The sequence below is a fragment of the Bos mutus genome, chromosome 25 (assembly GCF_027580195.1).
Source record: "Bos mutus isolate GX-2022 chromosome 25, NWIPB_WYAK_1.1, whole genome shotgun sequence".
Taxonomy (NCBI): Eukaryota; Metazoa; Chordata; class Mammalia; order Artiodactyla; family Bovidae; genus Bos; species Bos mutus.
In genome coordinates, this window is record NC_091641.1 from 3,628,180 (window position 1) to 3,643,856 (window position 15,677).

Consider the following 15,677-nt stretch of genomic DNA (forward strand, 5'->3'; position numbering starts at 1 on the left):
GATGGAGCACCTGTCACCACAGACAGCGGTGCCTCAACCCAGAGACCGGGACGGCCCGGGACCCTCTCCCTCAGGCATGGGGATGGAGCGCGCGTGATGCTGGCTGCACGGTGTTTAATTAGAAAACAGAGCTTCAATATTTTGGGAGGAAGATACATCCTGAAAAATACATAAATGCAGCCTTTTCCAGAAGGGAAAATAGAGTTCTCTATGATGTTTGAAAACGAAGCGTTTGAACAAAAAAGCTACAGAGCTCTAGACTGCGGGACTTCTCAGAGCCTCCCACCCGCCGATGGCTGTCGGGCACCTCTGTGTGGGGCGTCAGGCTGCGGTGGGTCGGTCAGCAGAGGGCGTGTGGACACGCTGCACGTGGTACCTGCTGTCCAGGGTCCAGAGTCTGCCCCACTGCGTTCCCCACACAGAGGACTGCTGGGCTTCCCGAGACCGTGGGCCGCCTGTCTGTGCTCGCTGTGAATGGCCAGTGTTCTCTGCACCTTGAGTGCAGAGAACTCAAGGGCGGCCTTGACCTCAGAAGAGCCCAAAAAAGCGTGTCCTTGTGCAAAACGGGTCCACCTTCCAAGTCGCCAGAGCAAATCCCTGCAGTCCTGCAGGTCCCAGGGTCTCTCCTCGTGGCTTACTGCGTTCACATCATGCCTTTTATCAAACACTCGATCAGCTAAGTCATTCTCTTCCCAATTATTTCAGAGCGATTCTGGTGGCTTTTGCCTGGTCGGAGCTTTTCACTGGAGAAGCAGGGCTGTTTCTGCCCAGCAAAGCTGCCCCTCAGGCCCATCGCTCCGGACGGGGCTCCTGGGGGGCACAGCACGCACACATGGAGAGCGTCCTCAGCTGATGCTGGGGGTCCTGTGGGATGTATAGTTTTTGGCAGAGCAGCATCCCTGCCCCCTTTTTTTGTTGTTAGAAAAGAAATACCTTCTCCTTAGAGTAGAACCAACCCGGGCACAGATTTTGTGAACTCTGTCCCCTCAACCCCTGTCCCATCCCAACCCCCCATTCCATCCCAACCAAGGCAGAATCTTGTTCATTTAGTCCATTTTAAAACTGTGCCCTGTGCTATAAAGCCTCATGGTGCAATTCCCTAAAATACTTCCATTTAAAACATTTTGTTGTTGATGTTCAGTAGCTCAGCCATGTCCGACTCTTTGCGACCCCATGGACTGCAGCACGCCAGGCCTCCTGGTCCTTCACCGTCTCCTGGAGCTTGCTCAAACTCATGTGCATTGAGTCAGTGATGCCATCCAATCATCTCATCCTCTTTCGCCCCCTTCTCCTGTCTTCAATCTTTCCCCCATTTAAAAGACATTTTTAGAAAACATAAAAACAGCTCTTCCATGGAATCAGATTCCCAAGATCAGGGCCTGGCGCTCCGAGGGCTGCTCTGCTGGGCTCCGGGGTCCATAGCACTGGGTCCACGCTGGGCCCCCCGCTCCCTGGGCTGAAGGCAGCCCACCAGGTCTGGGCCCGGGGCGGGGCACGCAGGGTCAGCCGGGGCGAGGGCGCTGCTTCACAACTTCTGTTTACTGTCTTCACTGCAAGCGTGCGTGTGTGCGTGTGTAACGCACATATCACATCCTTGGTGGTCTTCATGGGGAGCCAGCTGCCACAGAGAGCTGACATAGAATGAAGACACTCGAGGGTCCCCTGTGTTTGCAACCATGTCTCCGGGAGACACCGGGCCCTCTGAGACACGTGAACGCATCGAAATTGTCCGGAGCCCCCGTCACCACTTCCATGGTTCCCTGTGGGAATCCCGGATCCCACAGTGAAGGGGGCCAGGCTTTTCCAGGAGACCCCCACTCAAGAGGCCCGCACGCCCATCAGACTGGCCGGCCGCCTTAAGCAGGGGGGATACATAATCCAGGAACTGGGGGGCCCTGGTGAGGGACAGGCCGAGGTGTGGGGACTCGTGTGCAAACACTTCCTAAGCCTCCGCCTGCCCGAGGTGGCTGCTGTTCTGGCGTCAGCCAGCGCTGGCCAGTGCGAGGCCCCCAGCTGAGCCCAGAGTAAGGGCTTCCCGTGCGAGGCCCCACACCCGTCACCAGCAGCCCTGCCCCGCCCTGGGCATGGCCTCCCTGCAGCCCTGCCTGGCAGACCCCACCTTCCTGGGCCGCGGGCCGTGGAGGCTGGAAGGGCTCGGGCCCAGCGTGTGACTGAAGAATCAGGGGTTTGGGGAGTGGCCGTGGTCCAGGCAGGCTCCGGGTGGGATCCTGAGAAGCGGGCCTGGGTTGGTGGTGAGCAGGGCGCGTCTGGAAGGTCATAGGTCACCAGGGTGGCACTCAGGCAGCGGGCCTTGAGCTCTGCCCCTAGCGATGGGGTGTGTGCTGGTTGCCGGGGCGGCTGGGGCAGGTGTGAGGCCTAAGGTCAGCCTCGCTCCTGCAGGAGCCGGGCCAGAGCTGTCGGGGGGCGGGTGGGCCCGGCTCAGGGCAGCTCTGGGGGTAGAGGCGGCCCCAGGGCTCCTCGGGGCGGGCTGGGCACTGCCAGTCACTGGTGCTGTCACGGTCAAGGGCAGCAGCCCCAGCCCTGGACAGGGCACTGGACAGACGAGTGGGAGTCAGGGTCTGGGACGTGCCGGTCAGGAACCTGGGCTCCAAACAGGAGCCGGGTCAGTGGCCGTGTGACAGAGCGCCAAGTCCCCGCCCCCACTCACATGGGCGAGCAAAACGCTGGTGTCCGGTAATTCTCGGCCCTTCCTGGCCGCTGGACGAGCAAGATCCTGGCCCATCTCCTCCAGGGCCTCTGGGGCTGTGACCGCGACTCTGGCCAAGCCCAGGCCACCTGTCCCCAGACTGAGCGGGGCTGAGTCGATGTGGCCCCGGCCTCTTGGCCGTTGGACAGCCTGTGTCCACACGCCGCCTCTCCTGCTATTTACCAAAGTTCATGAATTTTCTGAGACGCGTGCCCCTCACGCGTCCATGTCTGATCTGGGATGCAGCTTGGGACAGTCGCTGCACACGAGGCCTGGGCCAGAGTGCATCGGAGGCCCTTTTTCCTCCTCAGCACTTAATAAAGTTACCATGCATCTCAGAGCCCACGGCAGTTGAGATGCGATGAAATAAAATCTAGGGCTTAACTTTTCTTCTTCACATCAACTCCCTGTTTTAGTTGAATGTGCTTATTTTTACAAAGGAAACGTTTATCGCGGCGCTTTAAGTGGAAAGCCAGGATCGTTAGACGTGTGGGTGGTATCTTTCCCTCCTAGACACTAAACACTCTGTAACTTTTACAGTCTGCCTGCGTCTATGACCAGGGGCTCCCCGCCCTCCTCTGCACCACGGTCCTGGGCACACAGAGGGGCACAGAGAAAGGCCCACTCAGCCCTCAGTGTGTGCTCTGGGCCCTGGGGCTCAGCTTCAGTCTCCTGTCGGGGAACAGCCCACGGTGTGCACCCCCTAAAAAAACCTTCGCTGAGTAAACGTTAGAATGAAGGGCGGCCGGAGGAGCAGCTGGGGGCAGCCTCTGGGCCCAGTGTCCCCTCTGGCCACATTGCCCACGTGGTTCTGGCTTGTAGTGCCTGGGTGGGACGAACCCTGGGGCCTCAGGAGTGGCAGGCGGTGAAGACCCGGGTCGGGGCCCCAGGAGGGTGGCTGTGCGAACGCGCCACGTGCTCGGCCCGTTCACCGGCCTCTTCCTGTGTCGACGGCGGGCGCCAGGCCCTGTGAGGCTTACCTTGGACGGGCGCGAGCGGCTCGTACACCACTCGGTAGCCCTGCAGGACGCCGTTGGCCGCCACGGGCTCACCCCACGAGACGTTCAGCGTGGTGGAGGTTATTTCCGAGAACGCCAAAAAGCTGGGGGTCCCGGGAGCTGGAGGAACAGGGCAGGACCTTCAGTGAAGCTCCTTTTATAGCAAGAGATCATCTACATGTGTGTCCACGCCTCCGCCCGGAACAGAGATGTTTATTAGATGTTATTTTCTACTTGGTGCAGGCTCAATGCCACACGCTGTATAAAGGTGATTTACTGAGCATCCCCAACCTCCCAGGATCAATCGGAAACTCAAACCCTCCCGAGAGGAGCAGAGGAAACGACGGTGTTCAAGCACAAAGGAGCCTGAGCAGCACGGTGACAAAGGTGTAAAAACGAATGAGAGAGACAGGAAGCGCAGCGCAGACGGCACTGTCAGCTCCGGCCTGCGCCTCTGGGGGCCAGGCTCCGGGGCGGGTGGTGGCTGAAGGCTCTGCCCTCCTCTCCTGTCCCTCTGCAGGGCCAGGAGGCCCCAGAGGACACCCCCACCCTCGTCCTCACCTGGGATCCCCTGGTGCACAACCATCTCACGGTCCCCCTTGGTCTGGAGATGGGGGAGCTCACAGGCCACCCTGAGTCGGGAGACGCTTTTTCCTGGCAGACGCAGAGGCCGGCTGGGGGTCAGGGAGCAGGCTGATCCACAAGGCCCCCGTCCACCTGGACTGGAGTCCCAAGCTCCCCTCACCGTGTGGGGACTGACGTGCCCCCAGCCCGGTTCCCCTCAGAGATGAGAAATGCCCACTAAACCAGCCCCTCCTGCCCCTCTTCCACCCTCCCCCGCCCTGGGGGTCCTGTGGTCCCACGATCAGCTGGGCCCACCGTGCCCAAGGGTCTCCGCCTCCCACTCTCAGCTGCACAGCTCCACCCCTTCCCTCTGAGTCCACAATGGCCCCTTCCTGGCCTTGCAAGGACTGCTGGACAGGCCCCGGGGGCACGGCCCGTACAATCTGGCTGTGGTCATCTTGTGCAGGGCAAAGCGCTTGGGAGCCCCTGCTCCCAGGAAGACTAAACCCACAGAATGTTGGGGAACCCCGAGAGGAGGGTCTGTATCCCATGGGCTCCCGAACCTACTTTGCTGGCCTGTGACCCTCTGGATCTCATGAAGTCCCTCGGAGCTCCCGGGACCCCAGGCCCAGCCTCCTTTCCCTTGGGAGGCCTGGCTGGCCTCACAAAGCCCCCCAGGCCACAGGGGATTCCAAGAATCACCAGGACAGTGAGCGATCAGCTCAGAATGCACAGTGGGTGAGGAGAGGAGGCCACGGGCAGTGTGACCCCCGGCAGGGCAGTCCGGGCATGCTCTGGGATCTGCCTGGGGCATGTGCCTGAGAGATGGCAGGCCAACTGCTTCTGGAGGGCTCTGCAGCTGAGGCCCCCGGGGGGCCCACACTGCAGCCCAGGCTCAGCAGGTCAACAGACAAGGGGATCCCTGCTCTGGGAGCTGGACCTGAGAGAAGCCCCCAGGGCCCTGGGGCTAATCCTGCCTGTGAGGAACAAGGCCTCGTGCAGCTGGAAGCCTGTTCACCTGACACCCTGCACGGCTCACAGCAGGCAGCTCCCTGCAGCGGGCCCAGGCTGGGGGCCGGAGACACCATGTGGGTCAGACCCAGAAATCTCCGGCTACACGGGGCTAGGTTTGAGGATCAGCAGAGTGGGGAGCTGGGGGAACTGGAGCGGGGGTGGGGGGCAGCAGCGGGGCAGGGGGCAGCGATGGGGCAGGGGGCGGCCTGGGCAGTCGGTGGGAGGCTTGTGTGCTCCTACCTGCCTGGTGGGTGCAGCCCGGCTGGGGCTCACTCCGGGGCCCGTCGCCCGCGGCGTTGAAGGCCGAGATGCTGACCAGGTACTTGGTGTGGCTGGTGAGGTTCTTCAGTTTGGCCGTGGTCTCGGGCAGGAACAGCACCCGCATCTTCTCCGTGTCATTCTGGCTGTCTGCCTCCCAGTAGTAGATCTGCCGGGAGGAGCGGAGGCTGGAGGCCGGGAGGCTCAGAGGGGTGGCGCCCCGTCTCAGCCTGGGGACAGGCGGCCACCAAGCCGGGGCGGGGGACCCCAGTGCTCCTGGGGGGTGAGTGCGCCTCTGCAGAGGCCAGGCCAGGAGGATAGGGCCTGCGGACGGAGGTGACTGCCAGGAAAGTGCCTTAGGACCAGGCTCCTGGACGTAAGGGAGACCGACCCAGCCCCTGCTCCAGCCTGTGGACGGCCCCAGCCCCAGCTTCACTAGAGGCTCCTGCATTTTAACCCTGACATGCATCGAAGCCTGCGATTGACGTGACCCAATACTGTGGACGTTAAAACAGCCTCAGATGACGAGCAGAAGAGCCACCCTGGGCTCAGCGCTGCTGGGGGGCCCGTGTTTCTCTTGGTTCTGTTTCCTTGTGTCTGGTTTACATGTGCTCGTGAGCAAACGTGATGCCCACACACGGAGGTTTGTAAGGTCATCTGAACTGTTTCCCTTGATAGCTGGCAGAGAACCACAGCCTCAAGCTGGTGCCAGCCAGGCTGCCCAGAGACAGCCCTGGACCGTGGATCTGCCTTGGCTCAGTGGGTGTAACCCGGGCCAGGCAGTCAGAGCTGTTGGCCCACGTGCGGAGCAGCAGAGTTCCGTGTGGGGCCGGCTCTCCGGTGTCCACACGTCTGGCCGGGCCAGAGCAGCCCTGGCGGGTTAGCTACGCTCATTCCCTCCTGTAAGATGAACTCCAGCTTCTGCACCCTGAACTGGCCAGTGAGGCGCTCTGCTCGAAGAGGCCGCACTAACCTGGACACTGAGGGCAATACCCACGTCAGCGTCTGTTCAGGACACCGTTATTGGGAATTATTAATAGGAAACGCGCTTTGGACACACACACACAGCACCTTGCCTCCAGGCTCAGGGGACTTGCTGTCGCCTCATCAGTCATTGTTAACGGCCCTGCCACGGAGGAAGGCCTTTCTTTTCACAAAACAGCTACAGAAATCATTCTTAGAGGAACATTTACTCGGCCCAATAGTCATCATCAGGGCAGGCGAGCACACAAAGTCTGAGGACTGATCAACTTGAGGCTCATCAGACCAGACAAGGAGACTCACCCTGAGGGGAGGATGGGGGTTTGCAAGGGACGGCCCTGGGCTGGTTACCTCAGGAGGGTTTTGGCTGACCTCATGGGGTTCCAGCCCCGTCTGCAGGGGTGACCTTGGAGGTGGAACCCTGGGAGGGGCTCCCTGCCCCCCACCAACTTGTGTGACTGTTCATGCCCGATGCTCTTACGGGAATGGTCTGGTGCCTTCCTTCCATCCCACTTCTGGAATATTCAGTTAATGTGGGCTCAGAACAGGTCAGTGTCGGGGTTCTCAAACTGAGGTCCCCAGGAACCAGGCCCCTGGGGAGCTTGTCACACATGCACATTTCCGGGCCCCATCCTGGACCTACTGAGTCAGGACTCGGGAAGCATCCAGTAGTGACACGGGGTGGAGCTGGGGGCTAGGCCTGGTCTCCCCTCCTGCACCGTCAGCAAAGGTGGTGGAGGCTCCCCGAGGGGGCGCAGGGCAAGGAGAGGCCAGCCTGGGAGGGAGGGGCTGCTGGCTCCACCATGAGCCTCCCCGACCCCCAGGCCCGGGGGGAGGTGGGCCGAGCCGGTCCAGCCCCTCGGTGATGCCCTCGGGTCCGAGGGTGAGGGCCGCCGCGTGCTGGCGCAGGACGCAGAGGGCCGCCGTGAGCTGCGGGGCCCGGGCCGCCGGCCCTCGTCCCCAGGTGGCCGGGAGGGCAGACCGCGCCTCGCGAGGGGTCATCCCCAGGTGGCCGGGAGGGAGACCGCGCCGCGCGAGGGGCTTGCCTTGTAGCCCTGGATGATCCCATTCTGGCTCTCGGGCGGCGGCGGCTCCCATGCGACCTCCAGCTGGCTGGCCGTGAGCGGGTTCACGTGCACACGCTGCGGGGCCTGGGCAGGGGCTGTGGGGCAGAGAGCGGAGGGTCAGCCGAGAAGCCCGCCCCCGCGTGCGGGCTCCCAGGCCCCACCCCGGCCTGGACGACCATGGACCCTCTCAGAACCACGGTTCCCCGCGCGGGCTCCCAGGCCCCTGTGGCCCCGCCCCTGCAGGCCCCGCCCCGGCCAGGACGACCACGGACCCTCTCAGAACCACGGCTCTAAGTGCACACGGTGAAATCTGGAGAACCCCAAAGAAAAGCGATTATACACAGACACAGGGGCGCTCGTGAGAACAAAGGTGAGACAGTAAGCCATGCGCCTATGACTGAGCTGTGAGGCTGCCTGGGGCAGGCAGGGATGGCTCAGCAACCTCCAACCTCGCTGCGTCGGGTTGGGGAGGGCCCTGTGGCTGGGAGATCAGGCCCTGCAGACCTGTGCTGCTGGCTCTCACGTTCATTGCCGAGTTGCTGCAGTTGTTCAGGCGTTAAGTCCTGCCGACTCTTTTCCACCCCAAGGCCTGCAGCACGCCAGCCTTCCCTGTCCTTCACTATCTCCCAGAGTTTCGCTCAGATTCACGTGCACTGAGTCGGTGATGCTCCCCAACCTCTGTCGCCCCCTTCTCCTCCTGCCCTCAATCTTCCCCAGCATCAGGGTCTTTTCCAGTAACCGCAACCGAGGGTAGTGCTAAAGTCCACGTGGAACTCGGAGAAAACAAAGGCCATCTGTGGGAATGGCCTGGCGGTCGGGGGTTAGTCCTCTGCCTTCACTGCTGGAGGCCCAGGTTCGATCCCTGGTGGGGAGCTAGGATCTCGCACAGCACAGTGCAGCCAGAAAAGAAAAACCAAGGCGTGTGTGATCCTGTCTGGGGTTCAGGACGCCGGGGTGCACAGCCCCGCTCCTGGGGGAGGGGCTGGCGTCTGCGCACCCGTGGCTACCCCTCCTCTGGGACGGAGCACAGAGGCCGCTGCCGCATGTCCCCTGGGGAGGACCCACCCCTCTGGTCCTCCTCCCACCCTGAGGGCTACCCCCGCCCCACTGTGATGGGCTGGAGTCACAGGTGCAGGTGAAAGGTGAAAGGTCACTGGCAGGGCCCCGTGGCCGTGGCCTTGCAGGCAGCCTCAGGGCAGCTGGGGACAACGCAGACGACCCATGTTTCTCCCTGCCCGGCAATCCCGCCGGCCGGTCTGTCCCCTGCCCTCTGCGGGCCGCTCCCTTCTCCCCCCTGGGTACCCCCCATCCCGGCAAACTCCATGATGGGCTGGACCCCGGAGCTGTCGGGGGGGGTGCCTGGTTGCGGGGGGCAGGATACCAGCCCAGCGCCCTCACCCCCTGCGGCCCTGCCTGCAGCCCGGGCACTGCCTTTGGGCTCAAGTCTGTTTACGGTCACAAGTGGAAGGAACCAAACGGACAGTCACCATCGGGGGAGATGGCCGGGCACTTGGTCCTTCTGGAGGGGGCCTCCGCGGAGAGGACGACCTTCGCGAGTCGCCCCTTCCCTGCTGCCCCCCAGCGCAGAATAAAATAGTAATTAACACGCACTCAGCCTGACACCACCTATTCATTCTGCTCTAACTGTGCGGCTCGTGTTACCACGGCCCACCCCGCCGCTAATGGAAATGTTAATAACCCTCACCAGGTTGTTGTGACAGATGCTCGGCCTCATTATCAGAAATTCTTATTTACCGCTCCATTAAACAACAGAATCACACAGAAAAACAATTCAATCAAAACTAACTGGAGGAATTTTAACAGCCGCATTAATAATCCAAAACATAAATAAAGTTAATGTCTTTGCATGTTTGCCATCGGCGACTCTGTTGCGAAATGACCGTGGCACAGTTAGACGGGGAAAGGCAGAGTGGGACGCTGCTGCCACGCCGGTGGGGTCAGGGCCGTGTGCGAGTGTCCACTGCCCCGAGTTTCCTCCTTGAAGACGTTGCAGAGCCAGGGCCCAGGGCGGCTCGGGGGTGGACACGTGCGACGCAGAGCTCCCCCTGCCTGGCCCGGTTCCATCCCGGGCGGCAGGCCCACCTGTACCGCTGTCCCCGGGCGGGGCTCCCCCGGCCCCCAGCCCGTCCTGGAGCACAGTGCCTCCCTGCCCGTAACAAGGACTTCCCCGATGAGGACACAGCAGGGGAGAGGGAAACTGATGTAAACACAGAGCAAAGCGCGCTGGCTTCTAGACTTGTTTTTGGCTCCTAAGAGCCTCTGGGCCTCCCCAATGACTTGCAGGCAGATGCCCCGTTTACACCCCACAAGGGATCCTCACTCGTCACGAAGGGTTCGGTTTGGAAGCTGGTGGGGTGTCTGACGGGCCGTGATCTCTTTGTTCCCCCACTTTACAGTCTGTGGAGGACGGTGCATGTGAGCATCAGCTCAGAATGCCGTGTTAACACGCATAAAATCAGTTTTCAAAAGCCCGCTGGCCTGGCAGTCTGGCATTAGCTGATACGTGGACGCCACGGACGGTGCTGGAGGCAGGGTCCGGGCTGGGGCGCGGAGCAGAGGTTCCCCTGGGCGCCTCGGCCGGGCAGACGATGCTGCCCCACGGCCGTCACCCACCAGCCTGCAGGGAGGGCCGACCATGGCGGCGACAGAGATGGTTCTGGACTGTGGCAGGCTCCTTGTACCCAACAGTGGTGATGCAACACCAGAGATTTCTGGAATCTTCTGGGATTCTGGCTGAATGCTCAGGAAGCCCTGCAAAGCTGGGAGCTGCAGGCTGGACTGGGCGGGCAGGTCCCAAGAAGCAGTGAGACCGGCACTTTGTCCAGCTCCACTGGCCCCTGGACAGGCGTGCTGGCCCCGCAGTGACCATGCAGCGTCAAGGGAAGACAGCAGCTGCCCCTGGCTTTGCGTGGACGTGCTGGTGGAGGGGGTGCTGGCTCCCAGGCCCCGACTCTCGGACTCCTGACTGCATGTCTGGCAGACCCTGGGCAGCCCTGGGCTCACTGGGGCCCCGCAGCAGAGCCTTTCAGAACCTCTGCTGCAGGGCGGCGGCTGGCCGGCCCCCGTGTGCTCACAGCATCTGCAAAGGTGTCTGGCAAACGGCCAGGGCTGGGGGCACGGGGGCTGCCCACTGCTCGGGCAGGACTGCTCACCATCCAGCCCCTCATCCCTCACCCTGCCCCACTGTGGGGTGGCGACCACCCTGTGGACAGTCTCCCGGAGGGAGCTACACGTCTCCCCCTGGAACCAGTCTGGCCGATGACCCGTGGGGCATTTCCCAGCAGGAACGTCCAGTGCGTTCCGTGGGCTACAGTCCATAGGGCTGCCCAGAGTCGGACATGACTGAGTGACTCAGCACGCAGGCTACAGAGGCGGGAAAAGCAAGGTCCAGAGCAATCCAGCGACCCTCCAGGGGTCACGCGATCAGCGGGCATGTGGACTCTGCTTTGTGTAAACCCAGGCAGCCTGGCTCTGAGCCTCTCTCCTTCCCTCCCTCGTGGTGAGGTTCCGGGGGCCTGGGGAGGGAGAGAGGGGAGGCGGGTGGGGAATTCAGCCCTCCACCCCTCGCCGGCCCAGCACGTCTCGCCCCTCGGGGCCCCGGCCCCTGCCTCTCCTCTGTCTCCTCTGTCACCTCCCCGCTCCTCTTCACCTCACTGCTGAGCCAGAACCAAACACAACTCCAAGGAGGCTTAACGGGAAGAAGCGGGAAACTGGTCACAAAAACCAGTTTCCAAAAAACCGATGTTGTGCTCTCCAGGCTGCAGGAATGGGGGCTGGAGGCTGCGGGGAAAGCCCTGCACGGCGAATCCAAGCCCTGGGCTCGTACGGCGGGATGTGGGGAGTCTGTCCAATCCCTGAGCGCCACTTCGCTGTTTGTAAAATTGGAGAAAATGTGGGACGTGAAGGGTCTTGCAGCTGAAATGAAACAGGTGGTGTGAGAGCAGAGAGCACGACCGGCAAGGAGCGTGGGCAGTGTCCCCAGGCGGGTCCCCGAGGTGACCTTGCCTGCGGGTGGGTGGGGCGTTGCTCCTGTGTGGGCTCTGTCCCCATGGAGACGGAGGGCTTCTGGGTCACCCTGTACTGATGCCTTTAAATGTCCATCTCCCCTGGGGGTGCCCATGTGACCTGAGAGCCGCCCAGAGGTGTCATCACGGACCTGCGATGCCCTCCAGGGACCTGCTCCTCGTGCTCACACCTTCATGCCATCCTTCTGACAAGCAGGGTCCTGGGGGTGCTTCTCCCTCTGGGGTCTGCCCCCCTTGGGGGACTCCTGGGGAAGAGGTGTTTCCTTCCTGTGGGAGGAAGCGCTCTTTCTGCTGCCTGGAGCCACGGGGCCACCTTGACAAAGAGCCTGCCTGAGACAGGAGTGAGCTGAGAGGAGGAGGAACCAAGAGGGGGCACAGGGACAGCCTGTTAGCATGCTGGATCCAGCCATGCCTGAAGCTGTGCCCAGGCTCTTCAACTTCTCCGTTACGTGAGTTAATGACAGATTCTTTCAGCTTAAGCCTCTTTGGGTTTCTATCTCTTGCAAGCTGTATTTCTTACTAGTGTACTATTTTTTACCAATTTGTAATGCTCAATGACTCAGAAATCAATCTCAATGAGAGATCGCCTAAAGGTTACCCTTTCTCTCTGAGATTAAAAGGATTTAAAAACTACATATTCAGGCTAGAGGAGACCCAAAGATCATTAACTCTCGACCTCTCGCTGTTCTGTAGGACGAGACCAATCAAGAACCTGCACAGGGTCTCAGTCACTCACCACTTACTGACCGGCCCTGGTCTAGGCGTGTCTTGGACATTTATCCTGCAGGCAGGACGGGCGAGCTGGGGGCAGGGTCGGGGTGAGGACCCCCATCGCCTCACTCCCAGCCTGCAGCTTTTCCCTCTGCACCATGGTCCTCAGGGCTGGAGCTCAGAGAGGTGGAGTGACGGGCCCAGCATGACAGAGCCGGGGACCGGCGGAGGTGACCCTCAGACCTGCAGGTCTGACTCGGGAAACACACTGTTTTCGGGCAGTTTTCACACAAGTCTGAGTGTTTCCTGCCGAATGGTCAGGATGGTGAAGCATCCGGCTGAGTGAATGGAAACTGCCCCATTTAGCTTTATTTTCTGCAGGCCTGAGAGCAGCTCAAAGTCAGGAGGAACACGTTACAAGGGCCCCTGGGCTGCGAGAGGCAGCGACTGGACGGCCAAGGGTGAGTGGCAACAGTGCTGGAAGCATGGCGTCCTCCTTCCAGAACATTCTATGCGGCGTGAACACGGACGGCCGAGCAACGCTCTGGGGCCGAACATCCACCCGACCTGTGGGGGCAGCCTGAGCGGGGAGCCTGGCCTCTTTCTGGGTTCTGCCTCTGCATCCCCGACTGGAGGCTGTTGGAGGCCGCCCACCCACAGAAGCAGCCGACGGACACCCTCCTGCCACTTGGGAGAAACTCGTGGCCCGCCCGGGTTCACAGCAGCTCCACTGCAGCACCCACGACGGGGAGACAGCCCAGGGGTGCACCGAGGGACTGACAGCGAACGTGGAGTCTGCACCCAGAGGAGAGTCCTCCCCCACGAGAGGGAGCGAGTCTGACGCCTGCTGCAGCTCGGGTGAGCCCGGGAAACGCCGGGAGACGGCAGCCAGGTAAAGCGGTCAAACGCGGCTCTGGCCCGTGTCCATGAAGCCCCCGGAGCAGCGAGCCCACAGACAGGAAGCAAGTCAGGGCCGACGGCGGCTGGGGGAGGGGATCTGCCCACGGCTGAGGGGCGTCTGTCTGGGGAGAAGCCGGGGCTGGGGGAGGCGGGCGGCGGCCACTCGGCCAGTGGACAGGCTCCCTGCCCCTGGGCTGGACGCTTGCCGGTGACAAGGACGGCGTGTGTCACGTCAACCGTGCTTTACCATAAAACGAACAACAAACAGCCACAGACCCAGGACGCAAGCCCGGAGGCGGGCAGACGTCCACGGCCGTCTGGCTGGCTGCTATGGCCCCGGTGCTCCTGGGTCTCCCGCCCGGGTTGCAGCCCTGTTCTCCACACGCCTGCACCAGTCCTGGGATGCAGGCCCTGTCCGCAGCACCTGGGCCCCGCCGCTGGTCCTCTCGCTGTGGTGCAGGCTGACGAGTGGGCGGGTCAGCTCTGCGGGTCCTCGCCAGCCGGCCATGTGCACCCTGAGCCCAGTGGCAGGGCTGGCACGGCTGCCTGCACGACGCCCCGCCAGGCTCCAAAGCCCCTGCTCTCGCGGACGGCGTGTGCTGCGTCTGCCCCGCCTGTGTGGGCTCTTCTGTGGCCAGGCCCAGGCCCTCCTGGAGTGCCTGGCCCCCAAGTGACCTCCAGCCCTTCCGCCGACAGACTCCCGGGCAGAGGCCAGGGTGGCTCCCGCTGTCTCCTGTGGGGTCACCTGGTTTATCCTTGTCTATGTGAAAATGCCGTGTGGCTCTTCCAGAAAACCCTGCTAAGCCAGAGACCCTCAGTGCTGGCTCGTTTCCGACAATAACCTCTCCAAACTGCACAGTCGCCTGACGTGTCCTGTGGCCGGCCCAGAGAATTCAGCCTTCATCCCCCGAAAGCCTGGGTCCCCGTCCCCAGGGGCATTCCAACCCCATTCACCCTCCTGACTCTGCACCCGCAGATTCGAGCAGAACCTTCAGCCACGTGCCAAGATCAGAGGAGACAGCCGTCCGTGGTACAGTGTGTGTGTGTGTGTGCGTGCGTGTGTGCCCGCGGGCAGGGGGGGTTTCTGTGGGGAGATGGCAGGCCGTGAGGCAGTGTGTGTGTGTGTGTGGGGGGGGGCGGTTTCTGTGGGGAGACGGCAGGCTGTGAGGCAGTGTGTGTGTGTGTGTGTGTGTGTGTGTGTGTGTGTGCACGTGTGCCCGTGGGCAGGGGGGGTTTCTGTGGGGAGAGGGCAGGCCGTGAGGCAGTGTGTGTGTGTGTGTGTGTGTGTGTGTGTGCGTGTGTGCCCGCGGGCAGGGGGCGTTTCTGCAGGTTGAGGGCGGGCGACTCCCTCCTTCCAGGGCAGCGGGGGGCTGGGTGAAGGCAACACTCCGACCTCAACGTGGGATACGACCTCTCCCTGTGCGTCAGCCCCACAGAGGGGACAGTTCTTAAAACAAACCCAGGGGCCAGATCGTATCTGAAACGGGGACTAACATGGATCTGTGTGGCTTTCGGAGATGGGGGAGCAGCTGTTAGGGAAGGTCAGGCTGACTCGGGGCCGGGGCCAGCGCTCAGGCTGGCCAGAGACAGTGGGTGACAGCAGTTCCCCTCCCCCCACCCAGGACCCCGCAGTCCTGGACCCCCACGGGGACGACAGCACGGCTCCCCTAGAGCATGTCCTGATTAATCCGATACCTCCAGACCTTAAACACCCCTGTGTCTCAAAAGCAAGACTTGATCACTCCCGGGGCCACCAGGACACCCAGCCCTTGGCCGAGGACTCTTCCCAGCGTGACCAGAAGCCTCCTGAACCCCCATAACCTGACCTTCGATGAGGGGGACGCTGCTGGCCCCTGAGCTCCAGGCAGGACTCACCGGCCTCGCCAACGAAGACCTCCACAGGCGCGCTGGCCGGGCCCTCGCCGATGACGTTGTAAGCCGTCAGGACCACTTCGTAGCGCCGGTATTTCTTCAGATCTGCAAGGGCGAGGGGACAGGGTCAGCAGGCAGGAGCCCCGCCGTTTCTTAGAAAGCTCCCTCTGTGACCAGTGCCCCCTGGGGGGACAAGGGAGCCCTTTCTTGCAGAGAGAAGCCTGTGAGGGGCCGGCCACCCTCCGTCCAGCAGTGCCCCTACCCACCCGGCAGTGCCCCCTACCCGCCCGTGACCCTGGTGAGGCAGTCATGGCCGTCCTGCATTCGGGGTAAGGTGGCAACCAGCTCCTCGTCTAAGGGAGCGAGTCCAGGACACAGAGCCTGACCTGGGCCTGCCTTCTGGTCCCGAACCTCTCCTGGAGAGCAAGAGCGGACACAGTAAGACCCTGGCGCCGCTCGACCACGCGGGCCAGTCGTTGACCCCTTCTGTGACATGATGGCGGGAGGGCCTGGGGGTCACATTCACTGACCTCTGCAGAGCGGGGTCCTCTCTGGGAGG

The 15,677-nt window shown here is 62.2% G+C and overlaps 1 protein-coding gene across 1 annotated transcript in view; it reads right to left on the reverse strand.

The window, feature by feature from the left end:
- The window catches only part of SDK1 (sidekick cell adhesion molecule 1), a 743,568-nt gene that overhangs the window by 31,770 nt on the left and 696,121 nt on the right, over nt 1-15,677 (reverse strand). The window contains exons 37-40 of the mRNA XM_070363134.1: nt 15,122-15,223; nt 7,569-7,684; nt 5,524-5,710; nt 3,688-3,825 (exon numbers count right to left, since the gene is read on the reverse strand). Coding sequence (XP_070219235.1) covers nt 3,688-3,825; nt 5,524-5,710; nt 7,569-7,684; nt 15,122-15,223 — 543 coding nt within the window. The remainder of the gene's footprint in view (nt 1-3,687; nt 3,826-5,523; nt 5,711-7,568; nt 7,685-15,121; nt 15,224-15,677) is intronic.